The 21,275-nt window shown below is 39.2% G+C and overlaps 1 protein-coding gene across 1 annotated transcript in view; it reads right to left on the reverse strand.

Annotated features, from left to right (window-relative positions):
* Positions 1-21,275, reverse strand: part of FCHSD2 (FCH and double SH3 domains 2) — a 179,077-nt gene that overhangs the window by 26,388 nt on the left and 131,414 nt on the right. The window contains exon 12 of the mRNA XM_081098695.1: positions 12,611-12,715. Within this exon, the coding sequence (XP_080954821.1) occupies positions 12,611-12,715 (105 nt within the window). The remainder of the gene's footprint in view (positions 1-12,610; positions 12,716-21,275) is intronic.

The following is a 21,275-nucleotide window of genomic DNA, read 5'->3' on the forward strand; positions in this document are numbered from 1 at the left end:
GGAAGATACTGATGTGCTATAAAGTCTGCATCCTTTTCTTCTTAATTAGGCTATGCCTCAGAACATTCTAAAATCTAGCATCTTCAACAGCCTTCTACCCACCTCTTGGACTTTTTCTTCTCCTCTCTCATCTATTTTTTACAAGTCTGCAAATGATCTCATCATGTCACTCCCTGCCTAAAAACTTTTCATGGCTCCTGACTGCCTAGTGAGTAAAGATTTTAAATTATTATGCAACTGTCAAAAATAGTAGAAATTGAGAATAAAACATTCCTATTCTCTAAATTAAAGGGAAAGACTGCCTGTTTTGGCTCTTGTTCCAAGAGGTAAGCAAGTAATCATTGAACCAGTTTAAACCTGTCTCTAAAATAGCAAATTCTTTGCTCCAATAGCCATGCCTCTGAGAGCAGTCAGTGACAGGCAGCCCATCAACCAGAGCCTCACTCCAGTCATCATCACTCCGCCAATCTCTCTATCCACCACAGCTAAAAGTGAGCCCATCTGTAAAACACTCCCTGTTTTGAAAATATGCCAATCTCTGAAATCCACACTTCTCAAAACCCTGTATGACAGTTCTACTTTGTTCAGGGAGATTGTATTTTGTAAGTATCATTCTCTTTTGCTTTAGCAAGTAGTATATTTAGCTTCATTGCTCCACAAATTAGAGTAGTAGTCTCTTCCTCCAACCGCTGAAGGCTCCACTAAGGTAATTTTAAGGACCTTTACTTGATGGCCTTCTGTGGGACTCTTGGACAAGCAAGTGTGCTCACTGAGCACTTCTGGCACGAAATTTGATGGGGGAGTTGGTATCCAAAAGGATCTGAGCTCTGACTTAGGTCATTGAGTTCTCATTGCTGAATTTATTTTTGTATTCCGAAGATTTTTAGGCACATGTATTTTAAAGAATTGAGATCATTCCTATATCTTCTTTAAAAAAAACCGTCTAATTAGATCGTTTGCCCATTTTAAAATTAGGTTGCCTATTTATTTATGGCTTTTAATATATTTTTATTGATTTCAGAAAGGGAGAGGGAGAGAAACATCAATGATGAGAGAGAACCATTGATTGGCTGCCTCCTGCACACCCCCTACTGGGAATCGAGCCCAAAAGCTGGGCATGTGCCCTGACCAGGAATTGAACCATGACCTCCTGGTTCATAGGTCGATGCTCAACCACTGAGCCCACACTGGCCAGGCAGGGTTGTCTTTTTATTTTGTCTCTGTCTTTTAATTGTAAGAGTTTTTATGTGTTCTAAATAAAAGTCTCTTATCAGATACATACTTTCCAAATATTTTTTCCCCCATCCTGTGGGTTTGTTTTTTACTTTCTTAAGAGTGTCTTTTGAAGCAAAAAAGTTTTCAGTTTTGACTAGGTCCAAGTTATATTGCTTTGGCTTTTGGTTCCATATCTAATACACTAATCCAAGGTCACAAAGATTTATCCCTATGGTTTCTTATAAGAGTTTTCTAGTTTTAGCTGTTACACTTAGGTATTTGACAATTTGGGGTTAATTTTGGAATATGGTGTAAGGTAGGGGTCCAACTTCATTCTTTTTGCATGTGTATATTCTGTTGTTTCAGCACCATTCCAGTATGTATTTTAAACTAATATAGGCACTGAAATGTTTAAAACAAAACAAAACAGAACAACAGAGTACCCTGCCTGGTGCGGCTTAGTAGGTTGAGCATTGTCCTGTGCACCAAAAGGTGGCCAGGTAGGTTGTTGATTTGATTCCTGGTCAGAGCAGATGGCCAGGTTGTGAGCTCCATCCTAGGTGGGGTGCTTGTGGGAGGCAGTCGATCAATGTCTCTCTCTCTCTCTCCCTAAAAAATCAATAAAAACATATTTTAAATAAAGAGTAAACCCTTTCTTTGAAATCATAAATGTAAGCCATTTAGCTGCTAAAAAAAAAGAAAAAGAAAATAAGAAAGAGATCAGTTTATTCTATTTTCTCAATAACAAGAAATCTAGTTTTCATAAGATTTATTTTTGCCAGTACTTTACCAAATAACTGACTACAGTTCCAGAATAAACATTACTATCTTTCCTTTAGAGTTTCAACTGTTTATATTTTAACAACCGCTTAAAAGCAGAATTTTCCAGTGTTTTCAAATGAATTTTGATGATTTGCCAATGGATTACAATTTTGCAGAGTATAGCTGTCTGTAACTTGATGGCACTCTAAATACAACGTGACCAACTCATTTTTAGAACTTGTAAAGAGACAAAGCTTTTTTAAATGATGTTTTATAAAGCCAGATCCTTTAAGATACAATATCATGGTGTATGAACACTGTCTGATTTTAATGTAAAATGTAATATAAGCATATCTAAGTATTAAGCCATAGTTGAGTTTATGAAACTTTGATAGTTATAAAGTCTGTATATCTCATTTCATTTAATCCACACAACAATTCTGAGGATGAATATTATAACCTCTAGTTTATAGATGAGAAAAATGATTTAATCAAGGTCATATTAATTGTGGTAAATTGTTATCCTCAATGAATCATGCCTCCTAGTGTCCATATAGTTCCCTCCACATCAATTCTGGGCTTGTCCATCTAATAAGCTTTGGCTAATGGAACAAATGCAAATATGATGCAAACAGAGGTTTGATGAGTGCTCTGAGGACTTCATTTTCTTGGAATGTGCTTCCATCATGTGAGGAAGCCCAGTTTTAGCCTGAGGATGAAAGACCATTTGGAAAACAAACACCTCGTTCTCTAGCAGACCCTCTAGCTCAGTGATGGCGAACCTTTTGAGCTCGGCATGTCAGCATTTTGAAAAACCCTAACTTAACTCTGGTGCCGTGTCACATATAGAAACTTTTTGATATTTGCAACCATAGTAAAACAAAGATTTATATTTTTGATATTTCTTTTATATACTTAAATGCCATTTAACAAAGAAAAATCAACCAGAAAAATGAGTTCGCGTGTCATAGGTTCGTCATCACTGCTCTAGCTGAATGCAGCTCAATGAGGAATCTCAATCAAAACCTGCAAAAACAAAAATAAATAAATAAAAAATAAATACACAATCAACAGCCAGAATGGTGAGAGATAATAAATCATTGTTGTTTTGGTCATAAAGTTGTGTGTTTTTTTTTAAAGATAGCAACAGATTATGGTGCTTGAATAGTTTAATTTCCAAATATCTGGGGATTTTCCAGGTATCTTTTTTGTTACTGATTTTTAATTTAATTCTGATGGGTTAGAGAACATATTTTGCCTGATTACAATTCTTTTAAACTTACCGACAGTGGTTTATGGTGTAGTATTTGATTTTGTTGAATATTCCATATATACTTTAGAAGTGTGGTGGAGTGTTCTATAAATAGCAATTAGGTACATTTGATTGACAGTATTGTTCAAGTCTTCTATATCTTTACGAATTTTCTAGCTTCTTGTTCTATCAATTACTGAAGGGGATGTTGTAGAATTGTCTATTCTTTCAGTTCTGTCCATATTCGCTTCATATATTTTATAGCTCTATTATCAGTTACATACACATCTAGGATTATGTTTTCTTAATGAACTGATATTATTTTTAATCATTATGAATTATCACTCTTAATATTTCTTGTTCTGTAATCCATTTTGTCTGATATTAATATAATCACTCCAATTTTCTAATAATTAGAATAACAGCTGAAATTTCTGCTCAGTTTTTTGTTTTCCAGCTCTTGCTTCTTTTTTTTTTTTTAACATTTTCCTCTTTTTTTTTTTTTTAAGATGTTTGTTTTAAATATATGTTTATTGATTTCAGAGAGAAAGAGAGAGGGAGAGAGAGAGAAAAAAACATCAATGATGAGAGAGAATCATTGATCAGCTGCCTCCTGCCACCCCATACTGGGGATCAGCCCGCAACCTGGTCATGTGCCCTTGACAGGAATTGAACCTGGGACCCTTCAGTCCACAGGCCAACGCTCTATCCATTGAGCCAAACTGGCTAGGGCCAGCTCTTGCTTCTTGCCAAGCACCTGGGAGTTTCTGCTCTACATGCGTTGGGCTAAGCAGGATTTGGGCAGTTACTTACATGCAAATTTGAGACCTCCCTGACATTCATCCTCAAATCAATAAGACTCTCTGCTAGAATTCTAGTGTGCAGCCTTCAAAAAGAACTGTATAGTGTAAATGTCCAAGTATAGTCCCATTCTGTTAAGGATCAATTTCTCTCCAGTTTTTTATTAAATTGATTTCAGAGAGAGGAATAGAAACATCAGTGATGAGAGAGAATCCGATTGGATGCCGCCTACACACCCTCTCATGGGGAGCGAGTCTGCAAAACCAGGCATGTGCTCTGACTGGGAACTGAACTATAACTTTCTGGTTCATAGGTCGTTGCTCAACCACTGAACCACACCTGCCCGGCTCCTCTCCAGTTTTTATTTATTTATTTAAAAATATTTTTATTGATTTCAGAGAGGAAGGGAGAGAGAGAAACATCAATGATAAGAGAGAATCATTGATCGGCTGCCTCCTGCACGCCCCCTACTGGGGATGAAGCTCACAACTCAGGCATGTGCCCTTGACCGGAATCGAACCTGTGACCCTTTAGTCTGCAGGCCGACACTCTATCCACTGAGCCAAACCGGCTAGGGCTTGATCTTTTTCTATGTTTGAAAAATTTTACAATAAAAACTGAAGAAAGTGATTAGCTTAGAGTCTGCTAACATACCATATTATAATAGTACAATGAAATCCTACAATGACAGGCCCTGAGGTAATGGGACTTTGGATATAATGTCAGTGGAAATTTTAACAGCAGGCTCACCTTAGTATTTCATTAACCTTGCCGTAATGAAGCCTCACATTTTATACAACAAAACTTTTTAGATTTCTCTTAGAGCATTATGGCAAGGGTCTTACCATTTTGAGTTACGGAGGTATAAGGATGACATAATTTTCTTTGGAGGGAGAACTATATTATTATGATTTCATTATTAAAGAATACACTTCTATGACTGTCATGAAGTCCTGGCTGGGCAAACAGTAGCATGCTCTAGAGCAGTGGTTCTCAACCTTCTGGCCCTTTAAATACAGTTCCTCACGTTGTGACCCAACCATAAAATTATTTTCGTTGCTACTTCATAACTGTAATGTTGCTACTGTTGTGAATCGTAATGTAAATATCTGATATGCAGGATGGTCTTAGGCGACCCCTGTGAAAGGGTCGTTCGACCGTCAAAGGGGTCGCGACCCACAGGTTGAGAAACGCTGTTCTAGAGGTAACTACACCCTACTCTGGACTTACTGGTCATAACCACTGTCTTGTCTCTACTTTAGCTGAAAACCCAGACTCACGAGGCCTCAATCCCTGCTCTCCAATTCGTGGAAGATGCCAAAGCCAGCTATGTAGGAGGCTTTCTCAGAGAAGAAGATGACTGTCTTCTCTGGAGACAAACTCTCTGCTTTGCTTTGTGAGGCAGACAGCAACCCCAAACCACGGTCAGGTTGGGACCTGCGCAAGCCTCAATGACTCAGTAATTTCGAATTGAATTTATAGTGTGCAACAGAACCTTATGAAATAATTTAAGAAAAAATGGTTGTCTTTGAAAATGTGTTTATATAGACAATAATTGATATTTTTGTTTTGTTAATTCATTTGATACCAAGTACTTTGGCTTTGAAATGTACCTACAATTCAGATCACAGACTATAGTTAACATCTTGGAGAAAGAATCATATAGTCTGTAGTTCCTCCTGCAGACCTTACACTAAATGTGAGTTACTAACCATTTCTGGATATCTTTAACTTCTTACATCAACTTTCTCCTCTTTGTGTTAAACATTTCACTGTCATAAGGAGAGAGAACTGCCCTCAAGCGAAATAAAAGGCACAATTTAAATATAAAAATAATTGTGTTCTGGAACAACTTAAGCTATGTACAGCTTCCAAAAAGATGGCTTTTAAAACTCTTGGCTTCTTGGCAAGCTACTTTTAAAATAGGTATGATATGTCAGATGAAGAATGTGTGTATGTCTGTGTGACAAAGGAATTTCAAAAATTCAAATACCTCAATACCAGGTTAGGAAAACTGTTATTAAAGTGTAATTTAACCAGCTATTGCCTCATTTCAATTCTTGAATTAATCAGGGGCCACCAACAGTAGTATTTCTAGTACCAATATTCTTGTGACCGTCAGAGAGATCGTAACAATGACAACGGTTTGTTCATCACTGTGTGTCTAAAATACTCATCAGGCCCTGGCTGGTTTGGCTCAGTGGATAGAGCATTGGCCTGCGGACTGAAGGGTCTTGGGTTTGATTCTGGTCAAGGGCACGTGCCCGGGTTGCGGGCTTGACCCCCAGTGTGGGAAGTGCAGGAGGCAGCCGATCAATGATTCCCTCTCATCATTGATGTTTCTATCTCTCTTTCCCCTCTCCCTGCCTTTCTGAAATCAATAAAGATGTGTCTAAAAAAAATTTAAAAAAATAAAATACTCATCAGTATCTGGCACAGAGCAGGAACTCATTAAGTATTTGTCAAACTAATCAATTAGTGAATTTGCTCCCCAATTGATCATCCAGTAATTAATTATTCACTACATAACTCCTATTCTTTTGAAAAGCACAAACCATTTATATTTTCAATTTCTTATGAATGGAAAAAGTTTCTTTATTACTGAGCACCACACAGAGGTTTTTATTCTAATTAGCAACACTGAATGGAAACCCAATGTAGAAAACACTGGATGAAGCAGATGAGCCAACAAGGGAGGATAACACGCATGCTAGTAGGAGTTAAAAACAAACATGAATGTAGTCCTAGAAGTGGGGTTACTGGGTCAAATGAGAAACACCAATCAGAAAGGATGTTCACAGTGGCACAATTCACCATAGCTAAGATTTGGAAACAGCCTAAGTGCCCATCGGCAGATGAACGGATTAAAAAACTGTGGTACATAAGCACAATGAAATACTATGCAGCTATAAAAAAGAAGGAACTTTTGCCATTTGCAACAACATGGATGGACCTGGACAGCATTATGCTAAGCGAAATAAGCCAGTCGGAGAAAGATAAATATCACATGATCTCACTCATATGTGGGATATAATGATCAACATAATCTGATGAATAAGAATAGATTGTTCTAGAGACAAATGGTAGGGGAGGCAGAGTTAGAGAGCAACTAAAGGGCTTGTATGCATGCATATTAGCATAACCAATGGACACAGACACTGGGGTGGTGGGGGCTTGCCTGGGGTGGGAATGGCTGGGGGTGAGGGGGTCAAATTGGGGAAAAAGAAGACATATGTAAAACTTAGACAAAAAAAAACAACCATGAAGGATATAATGGAATTTTAACCAGCTTTCTCCCTTTGGTGCAGGTATTTATAATAAATAAAGTAAGTAACTACTGAATGAAAAGGGAAAATCTAATACAAATGTTATATAGGCAGAAAAAAGAAGAAGGCGGATATATCAAAAAATTTCGTTAGGACAATCCTCTGAGTACTATTCCAGCACTGCCCTCAGAGTTGCCATCTAATTTTAGCTGAGTTATTCTCTGTATCTGATAAGTGGAAATCAAGTGAGATCAAGTCAAGATAGCAAGATTAACTACATTTCACAGACATTCAAAACTGAGATAATGAACCTGGCCTCATGGTTTTTTGCATGTTCCATATCTGGGTAAGAAAATTATTTTTGAGAATGCAGACTTAAAAACTGGTATTGGGAGAGATGAGACCTTTTGTTGTGGGAATCTCACTTCATATTTTTACCTTTAAGCTAACAAACACAGGGTAGTTTAGCATATTCATGGAAATAAAAGATCATTCCGGCTAAATGTAGTCTGTGTGACTGATACCTACTACCACTCTACTGGGAGGTGTGGTGGAGCTAGGATAGCAGACGGCGACACCACGGATGGAGTCTGGGAATGGAAAATACAAGAGAAAACACACCCTTCAGAAAACTTCTGAGACTTGTTCTATCAAAGCTCAGAAACTGGCCTCACCGAGTTTGAAGAAACAAACAAGAAAAGCTCTTCTACACAAGCCAACGTTTCTCAAACTAGGAAAGGACCTGCCAATAGTACTTGGCCAGCCCACTCGGGTAGCGGTTGAGCCCTGCCCCTGAATTCAGAGGAAAATGGCTATTTATTGTACGCTCTGCCCTCTTCACTACGGAGGCCGTAGATCGTCTGCCAGGAAAAAGGCGAGTTGTGGTTACTAGGGCTTCTCTAGGCCACGCAGATGGCAAGCTGTTTCTGGTTCAGGTCACTTCCATGGGCTTGTGCCAGAAACATGCTCATAGTTTCTATGTTTGCCTATGCTACTCTCCACCACACCCTCCGCCCCCACCACTGGAACACGTCCTCAAAGTCCCTAGATCCTGAGGGGGTGTATGAAAACACTGGTTTAAATGAACCCTCAACCAATGAAGAATTCTGAGTACAGAGTCCCAGGAGATGTTTTCCCAGAACCGTAAAGCTGCGTGCGCTATGTCCCAGAGGAGCTTATTTTGTCATTGGGAAGATCTGACTGTTAGAAGGTATTTCCCAATACCAAGCTCAGATCTGCCTCCTTCCTGTCTTCTTGTTTTGGTTCAAGTTCTGCCTTTTGAGGCTGCATGGCATAAATCTGTGCTATCCCTTTTCCCCTGACTAATCAACTATTACTAATCTGTTAATACTCATCTTAAGTCCTACTTCTTCTGTATTACCTGCCCTAACAACTCCTCCCAGTGACCTGTTTCTTCTGTGGTTTTTTTTAATTAATAATTTTTATTTCTTAAAGTATTCCTCCCCCCCACCCCCCTTGACATTCCCCCCGCCTCCCCTACCCCCCAGTGTCTTGTGTCCATTGGTTATTCTTTTTTTTTTTATTGATTAAGATGTTACATATGTGTACCCTCTACCTACCCCCCCCCCCCCCCGCTCATGCCCTCACCCCTCCGTTGTCCGTGTCCATTGGTTAGGCCCATATGCTTGCATATAAGTCCTTTGGTTGATCTTTCCCCCTTGCCCCCACCCTCCCCTACCTTCCCTCCAAGGCCCGACAGTCCAATCAATGCCTCTCCGTCTCTGGATCAGTCCTTGTTCATCAGTTTATGTTGTTCATTATATTCCACAAATGAGTGAGATCCTGTGGTATTTATCCGCTCTCCAGTTCCATCCATGCTGTGGCAAATGGTAAGAGTCCCTTTTTCTTCTTCCTCTTCTTAAAGAATACCTTTCAGCATTTCATATAATGCTGGTTTGGTGGTGATGAACTCCTTTAGCTTTTTCTTATCCATGAAGCTCTTTATCTGACCTTCCATTCTGAATGATAGCTTTGCTGGATAAAGTAATCTTGGTTGCAGGTTCTTGCTATTCATCTCTTTGAATATTTCTTGCCACTCTCTTCTGGCCTGCATGGTTTCTGTTGAGAAATCAGCTGACAGTCGAATGGGTACTCCCTTGTAGGTAACTGACTGTCTTTCTCTTGCTGCTTTTAAGATTCTCTCTTTATCTTTTGCTCTTGGCATTTTAATTATGATGTGTCTTGGTGTGGTCCTCTTTGGATTCCTTTTGTTTGGGGTTCTCTGCGCTTCCTGGACTTGTAAGTCCATTTCTTTCACCAGGTGGGGGAAGTTTTCTGTCATTATTTCTTCAAAAAGGTTTTCAATATCTTGCCCTCTCTCTCCTTCTGGTACCCCTATAATTCTGATGTTGGTACGCTTGAAGTTGTCCCAGAGGTTCCTTACACTATCTTCATATTTTTTGAATCTCTTTTCTTTTTCCTTTTTCGGTTGGGTATTTTTTGTTTCTTTGTATTTCAAATCTTTGACTTGATTCTTGGGATCCTCTTGTCTGCTGTTGGATCTCTGTAAATTATTCTTTATTTCAGTCAGTGTATGCTTAATTTCTAGTTGGTCCTTTTTCATGTCCTCCATGGTCTCACTATACTCATTGAGGGATTCATTAAATTTATCGGCGGTTTCCATAAAATTCTTGAAAAACCTTATAAACGTGGCCTTGAACTCCATATCCAGTCGTTTGCTTTCCTCCATTTCTGCCATTCGTGACCTGTTTCTTTGTCTCCGCATTTTGGCTGCTTCCCTGTGTTGATAGAGTGGCTCTGCGCGCCAGGTGTCCTGTAGGGCCCAGTGGCTCAGCCTCCCCAGTTACCTGGGGTGGACACTCTTGGTGCACTCTTGGTGCCTTGGTTGTTGTAGGATCACTGGGAGGAATTGACCTCCAGGCCAACCGGCTGTGGGAATCAGCCGTGTCTGAAGTGGGAGAATGGTCCCCCTCTGACCACTGGGCACAGTGGCTCCTGGATCTAAGGAGGTGCTAATTCAGCCTCTGCCTGAGGCCACACAGCAGGAGCCACGAAGAGGCTCAGCTGTGAAGCAATGCAAGCTGCTGCGGGGCCCTGGGCCTTCTCTTGGAAGTTCCGGGTCTGCCTGGCTCGGCTGCAATTAGGTACATTCACATGCAAAAGCCTTTGCCGCAGCCTGGGTGGGGCGGGGTTTCAGGGAGTCAAAAGGGCAGAGAAAGAAGCTATGGCTGATTCTCCGCCTGGAGTCGTGCGTCTCAGTGTCCCGGTAACGGCTGCAAGCACCTCTGAGGGAAAGCCGCCCTCAAGTTCGCCCGCTGCCGCCTGACAGACCAGCTTCTCCCCGTATGAGTCCTGGGTCCCCAGAGACTCGCCGGAACCGGAGTTCAGAGCAGTCGGGAGCTTGTGATTCAAAAAGACAGCCGCATCCTCAGGTGCCACCCCCTTTCCGTGCACGCGCGAGCCGCCGCCGTACCTCTGCACTTCACCTCCGCAGCTCTTCTGGCTCTCAGCGTGCCCCTCTTTTCTTCTAGTTGTAGAATTTACACTCAGCCAGCCTTCCTGTTGTTCTGGACGATGTTTGCTCCGTCCTTTGCGGTATTTTTCAATTGTTGTGTGAGGCGACAATTTCCCGGTGTTTATCTATGCTGCCATCTTAGTTTCTCCCACTGGTTATTCTTATATGCATGCATATAAGTCCTTCAGTTGATCTCTTAACCGCCCCCCCAAACCCTCCCCAGGCTTCCCACTATAGTTTGACAGTCTGTTCAATGCTGCTCTGCCTCTGCATCTATTTTTGTACGTCAGTTTATATTAGACTTTATTATCCGTTTCAACCTCACCAGGGCTGTCCTAAGCTCACTGGGGCTGTTTCGGCCTCACTGGGCCGTCCCGACCTCACCAGGGCCGTCCCTACCTCACCGGTGCCGTCCCTCACCAGGGCTGTTTCAGCCTCACCGGGGCTGTCCCGCCTTCTGCGTTTCTTACGTGTCAGGTATGCTTCAGTGGACCACTCCTCAGCATTTGTGCCTGACAGTCTTAGCTCTCTCTGGCATTCCTATGCCTTCCTGACAAGACTGGACAGCCTCAGTTTTTCTTGAATATCTACTTCCACATCCCATCCATGGTGCCCTGGTCCTCCATGAACTAGTCCTCACCACGATTCATTTATTTACTGTCTACCACATTTCCTTATAAAACTCTAATCAAATCTAACTGCCAAACTATTGCCTATGTCTTCCTCCTTTTCAAATAGGTTCTTTCTTTCCATCTTAACCTTTCCCCCTTGAAGTCAGGGAATATTAGCCTCAGGTACATGAACGTCTGGAAACTGTTCATAAAAATGTTCCTTTTTTTTGGTGGGAGAGGGGGTTTCACATTTTCCTACAATGCTTCAAGGATCCCATGGCAACCCCTCCCCCCAATTAAAACCCACTATTATAACTTTTTAAAAAACTCCCACCCGAGGATATGTTTATTGATTTTAGAGAGGGTGGAAGGGAGAGAGGGAGAAATACCAATGTGAGAGAGAAACATCGATTGGTTGCCCCCTGTAGGCGCCCCGACTGGGGATAGAACCTGCAACCTGGGTATGTGCCCTGACCAGGAATCAAACCCACAACCTTTTGGTGTACAGGATGATGTTCCAACCAACGGAGCCACACTGACCAAAGCTGTTGTAAGTTTTTTGTCTTGTCGGCTTTTCTCTTCTTAAAAGCGTAGCTTATGCCTCTAGCCCAGAGGTGGGCAAACTTTTTGACTCGAGGGCCACAATGGGTTCTTAAACTGGACCGGAGGGCCGGAACAAAAGCATGGATGGAGTGTTTGTGTGAACTAATATAAAATCAAAGAAAACATCATTACACAAAAGGGTACGGTCTTTTTTTTTTTTTTTTTTTAGTTTTATTCATTTCAAACGGGCGGGATCCGGCCCCCGGGCCGTAGTTTGCCCACGGCTGCTCTAGACCCATGATTCAAGAGGACTTCCATGTAGGGGAGGCTCTTCTAGGCTCTAAACATATATATTAAGTTTCTATACCGTGAATTTGACTGATTTATTAGGTAAACTGTGAAAGTTTAAAATTACTATCTTCACTGTGACTTCATTCTATTTTTTATTTAATGTTTCATGAGTGTAAACTTTTCTTAGCGGGTTTAGTGTCCTTTTGTCATGTGTACCACCTCCTAAGAAGCAGTTACTAAAAAATAATACTCTTGATACAGATGAAGATGGTGAATCATCTTCAGAATAATCAGTGTCTAGAAACTGAATTCTAAAAGTACATATCACACCTGAGACATTGACGAGGCTGGGCAAAATGAGCTATCACCTCACCTCTGCTTTACGAATGTTTTCTTTAGCTTCATCTATTTTCTGTTCCAGCTCTACTCGGCTTTGCTCTGATGCTGGAGCTCCATGACATTCCAGATCACCTAGAACCTGTTAAAGAAAACAAAAAAATAATGACTGATTTTTCTTAAAAGATTATTTTATTTGTTTACATACATTTTATTGATTTTACAGAGAGAAAGGAGAAGCGTTAGAAACTTCGATGAGAAACACTGATCAGCTGCCTCCTGCACACGCCTTACTGGGGATCAAGCCTGCAACTGAGGTACATGCCCTTGACCACAATCGAACCTGGGACCCTTCAGTCAGGCCGATGCTCTATCTACTGAGCCAAATTGGCTAGAGCAGTATTTAGATAATTTAAAAGACTTTAGCGATGAGTGGCAACGACTAGTTTTTTTAACCTTTAATTTTTTTCAGTTTTTATTTGTTAATTTTTTTAAAATTGAAAGAATTAGAGATCCAAAAGAAGCTGTAAAAGTAGAACAGAGAGTACTTTCCCAGCTTCCCAAAATGGCAACAACTTGCATAAGTACAGTACAATATAAAAACCAGGAAATTCACATTGGCATAATCTATAAACCTTATTTGAACTATACATTTTGATATGCATACCTTTAATTTTTAAAAACTACACAAATATAAAGTATTGTTGCTAAACAACTAAAAAAAAATGGCAAAAACTGTTATACCTGCACACCCCACCATGTATCCGACTCCCCAAGATAACCACTGTCCCATCAATTTAAATGCATTTTTTCAAACCATTTTCTATGTATTGCCTATACACTTGAATAGTTTGTTTTAAAAAAATAATTAAATGAGCTCTATTATCCTCTCAATGTGTCTAAGAAACTTTTTTATGTTTTTTAAAATAGACTGACTTCCTTTTCTAATCCATAGATTTAATAGTTTAACTGTACCAATTCTCTTATTCTATTGCTATTTAAATTTGCAAATTTCTCAATACTATAAATAGTACTGTACAATGCTATAAACAGTACTTAATTTTATTTAAGATAAAAACAGAAGTGGAAATTGTACACCTTAATATTAACAGACATTACCAAATTGCCCCCCAAATTGCCTACTCTTTTACAAGTAGTATGTGAGAGCGTGTTTCTTTGTACCTCACCAACACTGGATATGGTCAATTTTTGAAATGTTTGCCAATAAGCTATATAAATAAAGATCTCATTGTTTCAATTTTCATTTCTCTATAATAAAGAGCATCATCTCAGATATTGCTAACCATCTGTTATTTCTACTTTTATAAAGTTCATATCCTCTATACATTTTTCTGATTTTTGTCATTATTTAAATATATTTCTTTCCAGGTATCAGTCTTTTTTCTATTATTTATGTTACAAATATTCCTCCCATTCCCTTTCTTTTAATTTTTCAAAGTTCTTCTCTTCTGTTTTACAAAATTTTTTAGTTTTTATGTTGTTGAGTTATCAATCTTTTCCTTTATGGGTCCTGCCTGGGTTTTATGTTTTGCTTAAGAAGCCATTTGTAATATACAAAAAATTCTATATTTTTCCAGTTTTCAATAATCTTTTGTTTAGCACTTAGGTCAGGGGTGGGCAACCCCTGGCATGCATGCCAAACATGGCATGCCAGTAACTTTTGCTGGCACGCGAAACCCTCTCTTATAATCTTCCATTTACAATTTTTTTCTTAATATCAACTTTTTTATTTTTTCAGATAAATTCAGTGTAGGTGCCTCTTAGATAAATAAATAATTTTACATAACAAGTTATCTTAAAGACCATAGACATGGATTGATGAGAGAGGTGAAGAGCAATTTCTATGCCTCTGCCTTAACTCTTCCTGCCTTCCTAGATCCTACCAGTGTTTTGGTTTCATCCACATACGCTTGTGAATCTTTGTTCTCAGTGATGAATTCTGTTAAGTCTTGTAATAGGAGTAGCCCGATGGATGAAAGTAGTAGCTCGTGCATATCTCTGAAGGTCACGAAATATAAACCTGATGTAAAATCTCTGTCATCAGTGATGCAGCAGCAAAAGTCCCACTGATAATATTAAACGGAGTCATAAAGTTTTCTGTTGGACTATCAGTGTACATGTATACATTAAAAAATAAATGTATTTTTTATCATCATATTCTGTTTTTGTCGCTCGAATGAATTTTACTATTTCTTCAAGGTTCTTCACATACGTACACCTTAAGAGATATCAAGTAGGCGTAACATGTTCTCAAAAAATTAGGATTGGCACGCAGAAGAATTTTGAGTCAGAGATTTTGCTGGTTTTAGCATGCACTCACAAAAAGGTTGCCCACCCCTGACTTAGGTCTTTAATTTTTCCAAAATTTACTTTGTATTTGGTGAAAGAGAAGAATCTACTCCCTCCCCCAAATACCTAGACAATTACTCTAACACCATTTATTGAATAACCCTTTCTCCAAAGCTTTGAAATGTCATTAGCATGTTTTTTTATTATAAAGAATTTCAAATATAGAGTATTCAAAAGTAGAGAGACTAGTATGATGAACTCCCATATACTAGTACCGATCACCATGATTCAATGGTTAAGAAGATTTTTTTCACATTAGTTTTATCTATTCTTTTTTCCTTTACTAAAAGCATTTTAAATAAAACTGCAGATATCATATCATTTCACTCCTACATGCTTTTTTGGTAAGTCTCTAAAAGTATGAACTTTAAGACAAAAAAATATACCCACAATATTATTTCAAAAGTAATAATATTTCCTTGGTAGGCTCAATATGCTGTCCATTAAATTTCCCTGCTTGCTTTAATATGACTATGATTAGTTGGTTTGAATCAGTATCTAAAGGTCCAGACACACAGATCATTTTCTTTGATGTATTTTTTAACTCTTGGATGATGCCACAGTTTTAATTACTATGGTCATTACTGGAATATATTAGTATGTGCTAATAAGTAAGGAACACAAGTCTCATTAATGTTGTTCTTGGCTATTTTGTACATTAAAATAATTCAGATACATTTCAGAACCATTTTTTCAAGTTTCTTTTATTTTTTTTTTATATTTTATTGGTTGTTTTTTTTTTTTACAGAGAGGAAGGGAGAGAGAGAGTTAGAAACATCGATGAGAGAGAAACATCGATCAGCTGCCTCCTGCACACCTCCCACTGGGGATGTGCCCGCAACCCAGGTATATGCCCTTGACCGGAATCGAACCTGGGACCCTTCAGTCCACAAGCCGATGCTCTATCCACTGAGCCAAACCGGTTTCGGCTCAAGTTTCTTTAAAAATGTATTTTATTTGCAAATATCTTCTCCCATTCTTTTTAGTTTGATGTAGTCCCATTCATATATTTTGCCTTTACGTCCCTTGTCTTTGGGGTCAAATTCATAAAATCTTCTCTAAAACTAAGGTCCAAAAGTTTAGCACCTATGTTTTCTTCTATGTAATTTATTGTTCCAGGTCTTAAATTTAGGTCTTTGATCCATTTTGAGTTAATTTTTGTATATGGGACAAGCAGTAATCTAGTTTCATTCTTTTGCATGTGGCTTCCCAATTTTCATCTGACAAGGGGTTAATATCCAAACTATATAAAAAACTCAACCCCAAACAAGCAAATAATCCAATTAAAAATGAGCAGAGGACTTGAATAGACACTTCTCCCATGAAGACATACTAATGGCCAACAGATATAGGAAGAGATGCTTAACTTCACTAGCTATTAGGGACATGCAAATCAAAACTTCACACCTGCTGAAATGGCTATTATCAACCAGACACGTAGTAACAAGTGTTAGTGAGGTTGTGGAGAAAAAGGAACCCCTATTCACTGCTGGTGGGAGTGTAAACTGGTACAGCCACTATGGAAAATAGTATGGAGGCTCCTCAAAAAATTTAGAGTTATAATATGACCTAGCAACCACTCTTCTGGGTATATACCCCCAAAATTCAAAACATTTATTTACTGCCACATTGTTCACCATGGCCAAGACATGAAATAACTGGAGTGTCCTTCCCTAGGTAATGTGGTACATTTATACAATGAAATACTACGCAGCCATAAGAAAAGATGAAATACTGCCACTTGTGACATCATGGGTGGGCCTTGAGAATATCATGCTAAGGGAAATAAGTCAGACAGAAAGAGTTAAGGACCATATGATTTTAGTCATATGTGGTATAAAAATACTGAAAGCAAAAAATAAACAAACAGGGAAAACAAACAAACAAAAATTCAGAGACACAGACAATAGTATGGTGGTTACCAAAGGGAAAGGGGTTGGGGAGAAGGTAGTAAAGAGTGAAAGGGGTCAAATATATGGTAGCCAAATATTTGCCTTCTTTTAAAAATATATATACTTTTATTGATTTCAGAGAGAAAGGGAGAGGGTGAGAGAGACAGATAGAAACATCAATGATGAGAGAGAATCATTGATTAGCTGCCTCCTGCACGTCCCCTGCTGGGGATAGAGCCCACAAACTGGGCATGTGCCCTTGCCTGGAATCGAACTTGGGACCCTTCAGTTCGGAGGCTGATGCTCTACCCACTGAACCAAACCAGCTAGGGACGAAGATTTGCCTTTGGGTGGTGGGCACACAATGCAATATACAGATGATGTATCATAAAATTGTGTAATCTTTTTTTGTTTTTAAATCTTCACCTGAGGATATTTTCCTATTGATTTTTAGAGAGAGTGGAAGAGAGAGGGAAAGACAGAGAGAAACATCAATGTGAGAGAAACACATCGATTGGTTGCCTCTTGCACGTGTGCTGGTCAGGGCCAGGGCTGGGGAGGAGCCTGTAACCAAGGTACGTGCCCTTGACTGGAATCAAACCCAGGACCCTTTGGTCTGCAGGCCAACGCTCTATCTACTGGGCCAACCAGCTAGGGTGAAACCTATATAATCTTATTAACCAATGTTACCTCAATAAATTTAAAACTTTAAAAAATTAAAAATATCTTTTAAGTTTCATCGAGATTGCATTGAAATTATAAATTTAATAAAAATTTACATTTTTTGTACTAATTACTTCTGCCTTCTTTATGTTCTTTGGTTTAAAAAATGCCTTCCTGGAACTCTTACCATTTGCAACGTCATGGATGGAACTGGAGAGCATTATGCTAAGTGAAATAAGCCAGTCAATGAAGGAAAAATACCACATGATCTCACTCATTCATGGATAATAGAGACCATTATAAACTTTTGAACAATAATAGATACAGAGGCAGAGCTGCCTCAAACAGATTGTCAAACTGCAGCGGGAAGGCCGGGGAGGGTTGGGGGGCAGGAGGTAGGGGAGTAAGAGATCAACTAAAGGACTTGTAGCCGAACCGGTTTGGCTCAGTGGATAGAGCGTCGGCCTGTGGACTGAGGGGTCCCGGGTTCAATTCCAGTCAAGGGCATGTACCTTGGTTGCGGGCACATCCCCAGTAGGGGGCGTGCAGGAGGCAGCTGATCGATCTCTCTCATCGATGTTTCTAACTCTCTATCCCTCTCCCTTCTTCTCTGTAAAAAATCAATAAAATATATTAAAAAAAAAAGGACTTGTATGCATGCATATAAGCATAACCAATGGACATAAGACACTGGGGGATAGGGGAGGCTAGGGGACTGTCTAGGGCGGGGGGATAAAATGGACACATATGTAATACCCTTTGTAATACTTAAAGCAACAACAACAAAAAAATGCCTTCCTTCCTATAGGTCATGATATTTCACTGGCTGACTCATCAGTATTTCACTGCTCTGGTAAATAATTTTTCCAACTACATTTTGCAATGTATTATTTATAGCTAATAAAAAAATAAATGATTTTTGTATATAATCTTCACCTCACTGAACTCTTATTAGTTCTAATAGTTTGACAGTTGGGTCTCGTATTTTTGGAAGTACTTATCACATAATCTATAAATAATGACAGCTGTACCTTTTCCTAAAGTTTAAACACCTTACTTTTCACTTATTAACCACTGACTAAATTCTCCTATAAAACTGAAAAGTAGTGGTAATGATGGGTACTGTAATTATCATTGTAGCAGACAGGAAGGTTTCCAAAGATGTCTACACCCTAGTCCCTGGAACTGTGCATATGAAAGATAATGCAGACATATTAGAGTTATAGACGTAAAATAGGGAGGTTATCCTGGGTGATCTGAGTGAACTCAATCTAATCACATGACTCCTTACAAGCAGAAAACTTTCTTTGGCTGCAGTGAGATGAGCCAAAAGCGAAGTCAGTGAGATTCTAAGCCCATGCACCAGGACCAGAGAGACTGGCCTAAGTATAGGAGTTAGGAGCTAAATGTAGCTCCCAGCTCATAGCCAGGGAGGAAACAGAGACCTCAGTTTCACAGTTACAGGAATTGGGTTTTGACAACAAATTGCATGAGCTTGCAAACACATTCTCCCCCTGAGGCCAGCCTGCCTGACACCTTGAGTTTGGCCTTGGTAGAGTTGGAGCTGAAAAAACCAGCCAAGCCCGCTAAGACTTCTGACCTCCAGAAATGTGAGATAACAAGTTTATATTGTCTTAAGTTACTAAGTTTGTGGTAATTTGTTATGGCAGCTATGGAAAACAAATACCAACATCAAGTATAATGTTTACTGTAAGTCTCAAGATATCCTCATCAGGGTGAAAGAGTTTTTATCCAGCTGGCTAGGAATTTTGTTTTATTTTTCAAAAAATTAACACATTTTGGCCTAGCTGGTTTGGCTCAGTGGATAGAGCATCGGCCTGCAGACCAAAGGGTCCCGGGTGCGATTCCGGTCAAGGACACATACCTTGGTTGCAGGCTCCTTCCCAGCCTGGGCACTGGGTGGGGCTTGTGCAGGAGGCAATCAATCAATGTGTTTCTCCCATTTCAATGTTTCTGTCTTTCCCTCTCACTTCCACCCTCCCTAAAAATCAATGGAAAAATATCTGCAGGTGATGATTAACCAAAAAAATCCCCAAACAAACAAAAAATTAACACATTAAAAATTTTTCTTGCCGAAACCGGTTTGGCTCAGTGGATAGAGCGTCGGCCTGCGGACTGAAGGGTCCCAGGTTTGATTCCGGTCAGGGCATCTACCTTGATTGCGGGCACTTCCCCAGTGGGGGATGTGCAGGAGGCAGCTGATCGATGTTTCTATCTCATCGATGTTTCTAACTATCTCTCTCCCTTCCTCTCTGTAAAAAATCAATAAAATATATTAAAATTTTTTTTTTTCTTAAAGTTTTTGTTAATCCTCTTCCAAGGATATTTTTTCATTGATTTCAGAGAGGAACGGAGAGGGAGAGATAGAAACATCAATGATGAGAGAGAATCATTGACTGGCTGGCTGACTCCTGCCCGGCCCCTACTGGGGATCGAACCTGCAACCCAAGCATGTGCCCTTAACCGGAATCGAACCTGGGACCCTTCAGTCTGTAGACCAATGCTCTATTCACTGAGCAAAACCAGCTAGGGCTCATTGCTTGCTAGAGAGAGTGGAAAGGAGGGAGAGAGACAGAGAGAGAGAAACATTGATGTGAGAGAGACACACTGACCATGCCTTTAACCAGAATCGAATCTGGGACCCTTTAGTCCATGGGCCAGTCCTCTATCTACTGAGCCAAACCTGCCAGGATGTTTTATTTTTTTAATGGACTAAGGGATACTGAATTTTACCAGATGCTGTTTTTGGGCAACTAAGAAAATAATCATAAAATTTTCATCTTTATTCTATAAATACAGGCTATTATATTGCTAAATTATCTCATATTGAATCATGCTTGCACCCTAATTAGTCATGTGCTTAAAACATAGCTGGATTCCTTTTTTATTAAAGTTTATTCAGCGTTTGTTTGTTGATTTATTGATGATAGCCACTCTGTGAGGTGATATCTTATTGTGGTTTTAATTTGTACCTCTCTGATGATTAGTGACATTGAGCATCTTTTCATATGTCTATTGACCATCTGTATGTCCTCTTTGGAGAAGCGTCAATTCATATCCTTTGCCCGTATTTTAATTGGGTCATTTGTTTTTTTGGTGTTGAGTTGTATGAGTTCTTTATAAATTTTGGATATGAATACCTTATTGGATGTATCAATTGGCGAATAACTTCTCCCATTTAGTAAGTTGTCTTTTTGTCTTATTGGTTTCCTTTGCTGTGCAAAATGTTTTTAGTTTGATGTAGTACCATTTGTTTATTTTTTTTCTTAGATTATCTTGTCCAAGAAGAAATATCAGAAAAAATATTGCTCAGAGTTTACTGCCTATGTTTTTTTTCTAGGAGTTTTATGTTTTGAGTCTTACATTTAAGTCTTTAATCCATTTTGAATTTATTCTTGTATACAGTGTAAGATGTACACAGAAGAAAGGCCTAATATTGAAGATATTAATATATCATTTGTTGGTAAGTGAAACCATGGAAGAGCTCAAGACTGTCTATAATAAAATAAAGAATAAGAAAAGAAGAAAGCTTAGTACAGAAATCTAAGGAATTTGAATATTTAAACGTGAGGTAGAGAAAGAACCTCTCAGAGCACCCAGGAACGGCAGAAGAAAAACCAGGCAGTTATGCCATAGATGACTAGAGAAGAGAATGTTTCCAGAGGAAGCGTATTGTCAATTGTGACGAAGTTAACAACAGGTTAAGACAGAAATCAAAGTGTCCATTTTGGATTTAACAACACAGACATCATTGGT

This window comes from Myotis nattereri, assembly GCF_964212035.1.
Source record: "Myotis nattereri genome assembly, chromosome: 9".
Taxonomy (NCBI): Eukaryota; Metazoa; Chordata; class Mammalia; order Chiroptera; family Vespertilionidae; genus Myotis; species Myotis nattereri.